Source organism: Oncorhynchus masou, chromosome 9 (assembly GCF_036934945.1).
Source record: "Oncorhynchus masou masou isolate Uvic2021 chromosome 9, UVic_Omas_1.1, whole genome shotgun sequence".
NCBI classification, from domain to species: Eukaryota; Metazoa; Chordata; class Actinopteri; order Salmoniformes; family Salmonidae; genus Oncorhynchus; species Oncorhynchus masou.
In genome coordinates this window covers 51,178,849-51,191,315 of record NC_088220.1, presented here as the reverse complement: position 1 = coordinate 51,191,315, position 12,467 = coordinate 51,178,849, and the positions used below count along the sequence as shown (strand labels likewise).

The 12,467-nt window shown below is 42.5% G+C and overlaps 1 protein-coding gene across 1 annotated transcript; it reads right to left on the bottom strand.

Moving 5' to 3' along the window:
• Positions 1-3,024: 3,024 nt before the first annotated feature.
• LOC135546130 (mRNA decay activator protein ZFP36L1-like) lies at positions 3,025-12,229 on the bottom strand. The gene is made up of 3 exons (XM_064974298.1): positions 12,110-12,229; positions 5,880-6,170; positions 3,025-5,509 (listed from the first exon to the last, which is right to left on the bottom strand). The coding sequence occupies exons 2-3, from the start codon at positions 5,931-5,933 to the stop codon at positions 4,361-4,363; spliced, it is 1,203 nt and encodes a 400-aa protein (XP_064830370.1). The 5' UTR covers positions 5,934-6,170; positions 12,110-12,229; the 3' UTR covers positions 3,025-4,360.
• Between the last annotated feature and the right edge of the window lie 238 nt (positions 12,230-12,467).

Sequence of the window (12,467 nt, the reverse complement as noted above, 5' to 3'; positions counted from 1 at the left end):
CATGGCTTTTGATTGGGAAGCAGCGAACCTTCATTGCCCGAGATGGAGGTGGTTAGCTCGTCGATGATATTGGCAGAGTCCTGAAACATATTCCAGTCAGTGCTAGCAAAGCAGTCGCGCATCAACATCATTATTATGGATTTATCCGAGTAAACGCTACTAGAAAAAAAACTCTAAATAAATAAAAATGCAGCTAGTGTACTGTTATATGTACTCTTAAATATGTCTTTTTTTTAAGCTATGATCGGGCTGAAAAATCAAGCCTGATGCTACCTGAGCCCGATAAGCCTTACGTCAAAGACATTTTATGATCACAAGCTTTGAAAAGCCCAAATTATTGTGCCGTTATCCAATACATATGATAAGCTATACTGTAAATTAAGCGCGACAGAAAAACATAAAAGCCCATGGATGTATGCTCTCTTGGGTAAATACATTAAGACGTTCTAGTAATCTTCTTCTTCCAGTGTGGAATGTATTCATGTGCACCATTATATTATACTTTATTATACGGACTGGAATTAAGCACCCCTTTTAATCAATGAAGCTGGAAGAGAACATGTGATGCTGCTGGTTCATTGATTTGTGCAGGACATGCAGCCTACAAAGTTACCAATTATAGGCTAGTCAATATGAATGACATTTTAAATGATTATTTTTTATAATTGGTAGACTAACATATTACCTTTCATAGGGTTTTTCCCACACGTCGTGCCTATCACTTCTTCTCTCCCTATTGTGGCTTCATCCCTTTCTTGAGCTCTCACGGTTGAACGAAATACGTTTTGTTGTTCTTCTCTTTGTTATTGTAATGACATGCTTGAATAATAGGCTTTTAGCTCCAGGGGTGTTGTCATAGGGTTGGCATTGACCCCACCTGAAATATCATTAGTGCCTCCCCCCTACATTCTCATTGGGTCAGATCTATTAGCATAGTGGGAAAATGGAACCTTTATTTAAGTCCGTTAAGAAAAAAAGTCTTATTTACAATGACAGCCTAGGAACAGTGGGTTAATTGCCTTGTTCCGGGGCAGAATGACAGATTTTTACATTATCAGCTTGGGGATTAGATCTAGCAACCTTTCGATTTTTGGACCAACAATCTAACCAGTAGGCTACCTTGTGCCCTGTTGATGATGACAAAGCGTGGACAAGTTGAGAGCACGAACAAGTTGAGAGCGTGGACATATTGGTTGTGGGAAGACAGATGAAATCCACCAAATGTATCTTACTGTGTGAATGAAATTGTCATGCTTGGATTGTTTCAACGTTTCTTAGAGAGATATGAATTTCGAGATGTTTTAATGTACTGTAACTGCTATGGATATATTGTTACACTGTTCGTCAAACAGTAGACAGTCAGTATGGATTGTAAGTAGGACATATAGAAAATAAATTGAATATTAAATTAAAAATTAGGAACAACAAATAGTGAGCACCCTGTGTGGTGGTGTTGCTTCAGGTTCAGAGTAGATACATACTGTTACCCCCCCCCCCCCCCCCATCCACCCTCAGGCTCATGCATGTAAGATAATGCATACTCATGCCTGCAAAAAATATATATATATATACACAGTCATTTATACATGCCTGAAAAAATCTGACTGTGCCCAAAACTGGATGGGCCCAATATCTTGTCCTGGCTGATTGAACTCGGATACCTCCCCCCATACACATACACACTAGTCCCCAACGGAAAACCTTCACCCCAGACACCTCTGTGCAGTCAGTCTGTTTTGAATTGATATGCTGAAAGGACAATATTATGCCCCCTCTCTGCCTTTCACAAATAATTGAGCAAATATAAGGTGACAAAGGCTATGTTGCATATGTGGTAAGGATCACACTTTTTTGAGTGCCTTGTTAGGGTGATGGTGAACTAGATGAATAGAGACCCTTAATATGTTGCAATTATGACTTGAATAAATGTATCAATATAAGGTTAAATTATCAATGAGGAATACCTAAACATTGCATAAAGTGGAAATCTTACTAATTTCTGGAGGTAAATGCTTAATTATCTTCGCCACTAGAGGGCAGCACCTCTGAAATAAACCAGGGGGTTGAAGAATGAGCAAATTGCACTTTAACATAAGCCTCATATATGCTAAACAACATCACTTTGATTATGTCATATACTACCAGAACTATTGGTAACTACAACAACTCCATAGTGATCCATATGCAAGTAGGTCAAAGGGCTATCAAATAATGTGAATACATGTATCGGTCTAGGTCCATATATTTATAATGCATATTATCACAAGGTGTTGAAGACAGTGCATTAGAATCCTCTTATGGATTACAGGTGGGACATTTTGCAGTGGTTTTTCAGTTACTCTCTTCGATGTCTCAAGTATTGCTTATAACTCAGACAAATGCAAACACCCATCTCTGCTACACCTCCTCCTCCTCGTGGTAAACAATTCTACTGAAAGCCTCTACACCCCCTCCCCCTTCTCGTAGTCCCCAATAAATCTGCTCCCTGGACCTGTGACTCCTCAATGGACTTGCAAATCTCCCTCCCCTGCTTCAGTCCATTTCCATGGGCTAGCATTAGCATACAGATGTTAGTGAGAAAGAGAGCAGTCTCACAAAAGCCCCATGCCTTTTCATGTCTTGCAGTAACCCCCTCCACACCAATTTTTTTCAATAGAACGGCCAATCACTATTGTCTGGGATTATTCAGCAGTGGGATGTTCTCGGTCTGCTAACACCAGAATGCCAGAACAAAGCCAAACAATACACACATAAAACCCAACTTCTGTTCCCTTCTGTCTTTGTGAGTGTCCAAATAAAATATCATTTTTGTATCATGTTCTCATTTTGTGCGGAGAGCCATTCTTGTTCAATCTCCATTACAAACATTACATCCTAATATTTTCCCCTCTTAGAAAGCATACATAATTGTAAAACGTGTTTTCGTCACTTTTTCTAAGCTGAGTAATAATATCACTTTATTGCTTAACAGTGATGATATGAAGTGCAGTGTGCCTCTAAGTAAAACAAGTCAGTGAGACAGTGATTTCCAACAGAGTTTTATTTGGAACCAAACAGGTAAAAATATATTAAGATAGAGACAGGGAATCATATCCCATAGAATGTAAACAATACACTTAAATTATATAGAAACCAACAAAACCGAAAGTATCATTTTTGCTCTGAAAAACAAAATAAATAAGTTTTAATTTAACAAATGCAAAGCCTTGTTTTGTTTTTCCATCACAGTTAAGGCTAATAGTAAAGACAATCACAGTCCTTTCTCGCGGCAAATGAGCTACAAAAAAAACACTCTTGGCGCACAAAAGACACGTTTCTTGTAAGATAAAATACAAATAGTAATTCATGCCACTTTGTCTAATAACAGTTAGTGTGCAAGAGACCAACATGTTGACGTAACGCATATTACTCATACATTGTCGCTGTGGCAACATTGCTTGCCTACGTTATTAGCATGTAACACCACAAATCATGTTTATAATATTATATAAACAGTCACACAATTGTGTATGAGAATCTTGTCTCGCCGAGTAAGCAAAACTGGATGAATGTATCAGGAGCTTGAACTTGAATGTTGCAACGTTGAACCCAGACTAAACGCTGAAATGCACCTGTTGGGTAAGAACATGTGACTTATTATGCCGGGTGAGGGCAATACGTGTATTTACTGATTGAACAAGGTAGCTTGTAACACAAGCATTGCTTTCACTAGCATAAGGGGATGCTGGTGGACATGGTCCTGGCAGTGTCTTACACTCAAGCAATTCAACATAGCTCAAACAAAGCGAAGAGTGAAGCATATTCTTCTGCATCATATACAAATGCATAACACAATCGTAAACAAACTCTGCAAAACATACAAAATAAATACATCTCCAAAAAGCCCTATGGTTAGACTACTTGATAATACTGTCAATTAGTCGCCTTTACTAAAGGCTACATTTTGTTTACAGTAGGCCTAGCTACATTTTGGGATACATTTCAACATTTACTCTGCCTACAAGACAAGGTACTATGTTCAGCTTTGGTTACACACTAAAAGGGCAAGGCTATAAGAAGAACCATTGAAGTTGTAAAAAGCACACGTGTAGACAATAGTTTTGTCCCTATACGGAGCCCAAAATGATCATTACCTGCATGTTTTTGTTTTCCCGAAATGGGTACAGAAAATTCCTCAACAGAACTCTCAGCAAAGACATCACGGATACTGTAAAGCTAGTTGAGCCACCCATAGTAGCTAATACGGGTATACAACAGTATACATGGACGTTATGATATATTGTTTTAAATATGTCGGCTATAGCTTTAAAACATTGGGCAGAACTCCTGCTATGATGAGAAGGTAATATGCAGTTAAAGGTCAGTCATCTGAGACAGAGAGGCGACTAAAGATGGGGAGACGTCTGCCCTCAAGTCCAGGGGACTCACAACCACTCAGGCTACTGGAGCTGGTGTAGCCTTCCTGGTCGGAGAGAGAGTCAGGTGAAGCACACCGCTGCAGGGCAGGCAGTCCGGTGAATGAGAAGGCATTGCGGTGAGAGTTCTGTACGGCTGACTTTTGCGCACAGACAGTTTGGCACTTAGAGTCAGTGATAGTATAAAAGTGAGGGTTGTTATTAATCTGGTCGTTTGCGCAGTCAGACGAGAACGGATAGTTGTGCTTCAGTGTAGCAGGTTCTGGAAACAATGGGGACAGCAGTTCTGGACTACCTGTGGAGGGCGGGGATGATACCGAGGAAGCCCTAGAGAACAGCATGGGCTCTGGAACGGGATGGAATCCGGTCAGTGCTTGGGGAGAGGAGAAACCAGCGAAACTGATGCTGTGACGCAGCAGCTGTGGGCGTTCTCTTATCTTTAGTCGCTGAGGTGGCGTTCCTCCATCGGGCCCGAGCTGCTCGTCCGCGTTATGGATGAAGTGACATCGCGCGCCGTAGGGGCAAAAGCCAATGGTGTGGAACGTGCGGCATGGCTCGGTTTTGTACTTTGGGTGCCTGCTCAAGCCACGCTGCTCATCCATGCCGTGGGCAAACTGACACTTGGCTCCGTATTTGCAGGTGCCACTCTCCTCGTAAGTGCGGCACATTTCGGTTTTGTACCGGGTGGAGATGGGAGGGGAGGGGGCGAGACACTTTGGAGATGACAGGGAGCATGTGCTGATACTTAGACCGGGTGGGGGCATCAGAGGAGGGGTGGTGGGGAGCTGCTGCTCGCTGGACCCGAAGCTGCCAACATGGCCCTCTATCATACTGATCGAACGGTCTACACGGAATGGTATGCTGTTGAGAGAGGAGCGGGGCAACTGTTGCTGATGTTTCAGGCTCCACTGCTGGTTAGCAGTGTTAGTAAGGGCCCAGCAGGCTGGCTCGCCGATTGGGTCAACAATGCTGCTGTTAAACTTTGAGTTGGGCAGGGTGACCGGGCATAGTGAGTGTCTGCGCTGAAATCCCACAATGCGCTGCATCTGCGTGGTGGCTGGTGCGCCATCTGGCATGTCCAGACCACGGAAATTCTATAACACAAGAGAGGAATGAAGTCACATTCCAAGACCGGGGATTCAAGCCATGGTCAAGATAATAAAATGTACATATATACTGAACCAAATAAACTGTAAACTGTAAGCAAACACAATAGCCCGAAATATGACTATGATGCGTTTGGCAAGGAATGAATGACAGATGGATACCGTTACGCACGTGAATGAGAAAGTTTGAAGCCTTTTCTTTTTAGGCAAAACCGATTAAAGGATGCATATACAAATCCAAGTTAAAATGATACAATTTTGTATTTGATTATTTACCATTTTAAAATCCACAGTATAACTTTCAGACATATCCCACATAGCCTAATGTATTAATACACATTTAAAAACTTCTTCTTACCTTGCAGAACTCATCCTCCAGTTCCAAAAACGGCGTTAGGAAGTCGGATGGCATTGTGCTTATGCCTCTAGCAGGTTATCCCACTTCACAGTAGAGTGTGTTCTGTGTTGGTGCAGGACGACGCTCTAATCAAGCGCTTCTGAAGTTTCTCAGCCATCTGTTGGAATCCCAATAAATAGTTGAGGAGGCCTAGCTCCACCCACATTTTGGTGACAAGGCGTGTCTTGCGTGGATGGGGACTCCTCTTGAGTTGTAGTAGTAGGCTTCTCTCCCCCCATTCACTTTGATATTCTAATGCGGAAACATGAAACAAACATGTCGAAGTTGAACATATGCATCTCCTATAGCCTGTAACTCATAAACCTAATTCCAAAAAGCCACAGATTTTTACTAGCGGTCTATTAGTGGGGTTAGTTATGTTGGTATAAATAAATTGATATATGCTATTCATGAATTCATTATAAGCCACTCTGATGTGGCTGTAAGTCATGGGAAAGTGAAGCATCAATATAATTATTGGTTGGTTTTGATTGGATGTGACTGCTGCAGCATACAATCACTTTAATCTCTTCCAACCATTGAACCAATATATCACTAGCCACTTTAAACAATGCTACCTTATATAATGTTACTTACCCTACATTATTCATCTCATATGCATACATATATACTGTACTCTATATCATCGACTGCATCCTTATGTAATACATGTATCACTAGCCACTTTAACTATGCCACTTTGTTTACATACTCATCTCATATGTATATACTGTACTCGATACCATCTACTGTATCTTGCCTATGCTGCTCTGTACCATCACTCATTCATATATCCTTATGTACATATTCTTTATCTCCTTACACTGTGTATAAGACAGTCGTTTAGGAGTTGTTAGTTAGATTACTTGTTGGTTATTAGTGCATTGTCGGAACTAGAAGCACAAGCATTTCGCTACACTCGCATGAACATCTGCTAACCATGTGTATGTGACAAATAAATTTGATTTGATTCGATTTGATTTGAACTGTGGGCCATTATGGTCTAATATAATATGGGGATGTATTTTGTGGCTTGCTTGGCATGTCAAAAGCCCAGATTTGAATATGAAACCATATCTGCAGGAGAGAGGAAGTCTACAATGCCCTTCACCCATGATGTTATTTCAGGTATTCAGTTGTAAATGGATGCCATAACACAAGCACAAACCACAACAAGTGCCCCACCCTTAACACAAAGGCCCTGCTGTCAAATGGTATTGTTTGAGTATATCGGGGAGGGGTTGGGGTGAGGGAGAGGAAGCAGTTGAACTGTTGGGATTTGGAGGTAAATGGATGGGAGTACTGTTTTTACAGTTTACAGGAAGATAGAGGGCAGATGACACACACACATTCACCTGTCTGGCAGACAACAGAGGTGGTTGTATGAAATGCAATATGCTCCCTAACTATCCAAGCCCTGGTGACTGACTACAGGCTTATGTCCTCCTTTTCTAAACCTTATGCACAGAACAGAACACATTCTACCAGAGACCTTGGAGAAAAGACCAACTAGACAGGTTTGTTATGTTCACAGTAGGTGGGAGAGCATACTCAAACGTTTAAAAGATAGTGAAGGCAAATCCAAGGGCAAATTCTTACAAAGGATGGGAAAATGCTTACAAACTCCAACACTTTGAATGTCAACTTAATTAATTTGGTGTTTAGTTCACTACAGATGTACGACCTTCATTTGATCACCTTTTTGCAGGAGAACCTTCCTGCAGTGCAGGAATCCCATTTACAACTTGTTGTGTCTTTGAGGTTTAAAAGGCCATTTTGACATTTCAGACTTGATGTTTCCTTTCGAAAAAATATGACCATTCATTTGAATCCACATAATAATCCATGTTTCCCGTTGCTGCAGGAATATTTTCCTGCTCGAGAAAACTGCCTCAAATGAAGATCCTACATCTGTATGTCCCCTGATCTGTCATTGCATGAACGTAAGCCTCTCTCTCTCTCCCTCCCTACCTGACATTTGAGGATGCATTTGATGGTGCGGACTGAAAACAACCCTAACACCTACATCATTATGCATAGTGCCCAAGTAAAAACATCTAAAACGCTCTGTAAACATTTACGTAGAGCCTTTCGGTCAGCAGACAGCACTGTCCCTTTAAACCACTACGATGCCTTATCGTCAACAGTAGAGTCAACACTTCAATACCATTCTGTAAGAACGGAGATAGGGCCCAGCAAAAAAAGTCTGCTATCCCACGATGACACTTGTCGTTTCGAAGGTGATAAGGAGGAGGGTTGTTTAATTAGGGCATGAAAAGACAAGCAACTGAATCCAGGGTTGCTGTTTGTCGAGTCACAGTGTCGGTAAACCAGATTAAAGTCTATCTACACAATGAAGAGACCGTGTCAATTGTCTTTAGCGACAACAGTGAGAGAAAAAACTCACTATACTGCCAGGTGACAGTATATTTCTGTTTTAGGGACTGTCTCATGAGTCTGATTCATAGTACTATAGGCTCATTTTAAATGCCATTTTATAGCTTTATCTCATGTCGGTATCTGTCTACTAGACATTGTGCACTCTACCACTCTCCTGACACGGTTTATTTTATCTTGTGTTGTTTTTGTGAGGCTGTGGAGGTGGAGGGAAAGATGCACGGGCATCCATAGCCTCCCAGACAGAGAGAAAAGAGACAAGGATGGCCCAACTCTGAAAAGTGACAATTATCAAGGCACAATCAATGTCCTCCTGGAGGATGGTTCCACCTATTATGCTTGAGCGATGGTGCTCACTGGGGCAACAATGGGATTATGCAGATGCCGGCTTGGACCTTCTCCCTCTGATTGGCCCTGCTGTATGTGAGCCAAGCCAGCAGGCCTCTGTAACAGATTCCTGTGCATGGATCTATAGTGGTGGATGGAGGGAAAGGGCCTTGTCAGTGATTAGACAATCAGGTCACAATGGCAGAGCCATCACAGAAGAGGGGGTGCAATAGCTGTTAAAGTAAGCATCACATAAATGTCTCACATTTGCCTTTGACCCTCAATGGGTACGTCTCAGCTTCTTTTTTTGTGTCTGACTCCTAGGACCTTTCTTGTCTTAGTAAAGCAGCCCACTGATGAGTCTCCAAGCTGCTATACAATAGGCACACTCTAATGCAAAGCCACAGCAACATTTTACCAGTAAAATGTTGTGTTTCCTCCAGTAATTATTTATGACATTTATGACCGCGGTGAGTGTTCCATGAGAATTAAAGTCGGGGCACAGTTAAATAACTGCGATGCTCAGTGGTTGCCCTACAGCGTTTGTGGTCAGTTGCTGTAGCTGTTTGGTCTCAGCCCTTATCTGCCCATAATCATGACTGGTTGATGTATTGGTTTTCTTGCAGGAAGGAATGACTTAGAAACTGATTCCGTTGTGCGGTGGCTGTTACATAACCCACTGCCTGGCTATCAGGGCTGAGAGAGGTAAACGGTAGCAGTGAGGTTTTGGACCTGAACAGGACCCACTCCCCACACAAGTGGGAAAAGCCTGATGGGCAGTTTTATACAGGCAATACAGTTAACTGATTCTGTGAATTGGTTTTCAAACTTTAGCAGTTGTGGGCGACAGAGAACGGTCACATTGCAAAAGAGAAACTGTTGAAACTATAAATAAAATGTTTTTTTTATGACAGGGAGACATCTTGGCACATGTTGTCTTGACATGCTACTTCTCATTACACATAATATAATCTTGATGTTTTGACATGATTCTGTAAATTTAAAACATGTTTAAATAACATCATTGTATATGATGATAATGAAGAAATGGTTCAAAAGTCTAGCATTACTAGCTAGCTTTCTTGTTGTTACAAAGGGAAGCCTTTTACTGCTTGTGTCTGAGATGTCATCCACGGTGTCATTTATTAGTAATGCACAAACTATCCTGCTGCTCTTCCCTTTCCTTCTCCCTCTCCTCCTTTTTCTTCCCCCTTTCACTGGAGCTTCCAGTCCCCCCCTTGACAGCCCCAGAGCCTCTGTTGGAGCTCCAAACCCCGCGCCCACAGCCTTCGCCCCCCAAACGACCCGGGCCTGCCCTCATTGTGCGGCCCTCACAAGAGGCCCTTTGTTGTGGCCCTACATATGGCAGGCCAGAAATACGCTATGCGGCTCAGATAAACATGTCCCTGGCAGTGGCCTGGCTGTTAACACGTCTGGAGCTCCGGAGGGCCAGGCGGGATGGGGAAGGAGGACCATGCCAGGGCTCAGATGCCGGCCCGGCCCGAGAGATAGCTCACCTTCTCAGCACAGTCAATAGCTACAGGAACAGGCACATATACCTGTAGGATGAGGGCTCTTTCCTGTGTGTAAAGTCCTCAGAGATGTGTCCCTGTCTGTGTTGTTCTGGGGGACAGATAATGTGAGGTTCCCACAGACATCCGCTCAGGTACAAACAAGCCCCTCATTTAACGCAGGGACACAGTTTCACAGCAAACAGTCGGACACTCACACACAGGTGAAGGATTAGCTCATACAAACAACAATGTCAACAGAGGAGCAACATTGTAAAACACCCTGACGTTGTTGGAGGTTCCCTATTTAACATGTGTCAGGGATGTCCAGAACACATAGACAGACAGGAACTTCCCTGGAATTGACTTCCCTGTCTGGGTCCCTATTCTCTTCTGTTTACATACACACGTGTTTGGTTTCTGGATGCACTAGGTTTGGGTATGCTCCATGGTACATTTGAAAGGGGAACCAATGGCAACATTGAGGTTAGGTCAGAGAGAGCATCAGGCGGTATGTTAAACCTCTTGTTAGTGTAAGAACTTAACTCCTTTAATCAGAGAGATAACCCCTGTCTACTGCATGTGTGGATGTTACATTTTAAGCTTGGCCAATGTGGACTAGTATCTGCCCCAACATGTTGACTTTGAGAAGACCCAAACAAACCAGTGATAAACTTTGAGAGTTGAGGGAGTATTACTGCACCACAAGTTATGTGTTACTCCCTCTACTGGTATTGATAACCACTTATCAATAGCATCTTATGTGAGCCAAGCATCCCTTTAGATGGAAGCCTCCATTAAATTATTGGATGTAATAAGTGTATGAGACTCAGAATGGCAAGTCCACCCTAGGGAAACAATATGGAGATACTGGTAAGGGAGTAGGGGTTTGCATGACACCACGCATATGCACATTTTTAGGCAATAGATGGGCCACACTGACGATTTAGCGTAGCGAACCATTCCTGAGCCTTCTGTACCTGGCCTTTCTCATGGATTGTGTGTCAATTAGGGCATTTCCATATTCAGGTGGACTTGAATGAATGTGAATGGCTCTGTTTGCATATGTAGTGCCTATTGTTGTCACCCAGTGTTGCGTGGTGGTCCCAGTAGGGATCACAGAAGGCTATCTCACTCTATGCACTGTATGTAAGCAAGGGCCTATGTGGGATTTAACAGCAATGCATAGAAGGTAAATTGTGAAATAAGTAGTGTTATCCCTACACCGCAAAACAAACTCTCCTACAAATATTTCCTGGCAGTCAATAGGCTAGAATGTTTGACATCCCCTTATTGTTAAGGGAAGTCCCTCCCCTCCAAATATGTAAATGTACCTAGTACATTGCAGTCATTATTGTAACTTAAGGTATAAAAACATTTACTAAACTGACAAAGGCACTGAACTTTGATGATCAGCAAATGGGGTGACAATCATGTGCCAATGGTATGTGTGAACCCTTGCACAGAGTCATCCTACTATCGTCCAGTGCTTTGTGGGATGTTGTCAATTTGAAACGTTATATTATCATTTGAATGTTATTGAATATTATGTTGTATCATATATTTTTTTTTACACATTAACATTTAGAACTGGATCAACAGATTTATTCAACAGTCCACTCAATCATAGAACCCTGTCACACTTTTCACACCACAAACATACAGCAGGGTGACGTTTATTGTCATGAGTCTTGTCCTGGAGGCAGAACTGAGTGATTTTCCCTTCGATAGGCAAGCTGCAAAGTCACAATTGGCTGCTGTATATTATAAAAGTTCACGAAAGCGAACATTTGTCTTTTGGTCTTAACTTATGGTTAGGGTTAGATGTTATGGTTAGCAGTGTGGTTAAGGTTAGGTTTGTGGCTGTGCCAGCTAGTGACCACTCTGCAGAGCTGCATCCAAAACAAGATTCATGACAAAAAACTCTCACCTGCTAACATACAGTAACACACTGACCTTCGATGATGTGAAGGCCTCCAAAGCTCCTCTGGCTTTTGCTACACAACACTACCCTTCTTCCATCTCGCTCTCCATTTTATCTCCTATTCTCCAGGCCTTCTTTCACAGTTCCCCAGATGCTTTACTTTCAGCCCCCCTTCATCCACTCCACTTCCTAAAGTGTTTTCCAACCCCCCCCCCCTCCCATTAAGAATAATGACAGCCCCTCCCATCACAGTAGCCCTAGCTTCCTCTATTTCCAGTAAAAGCGTGACAAAGCACTGTGGAATGTGTTTGGACAAGAGCCGAGGAGCTGGCTGCAAACACACACACACACACACACACACACACACACACACACACACACACACACACA

What these genes read in the sequence shown, in the direction of transcription:
- LOC135546130 (XM_064974298.1), bottom strand. Translation starts at nt 5,933, where the DNA reads ATGCCATCCGACTTCCTAACGCCGTTTTTGGAACTGGAGGATGAGTTC. An exon ending in TGGAGGATGAGTTCTGCAAG is followed by an intron (nt 5,510 to 5,879) that starts GTAAGAAGAAGT and finishes CTTGTGTTATAG; the next exon opens with AATTTCCGTGGTCTGGACAT.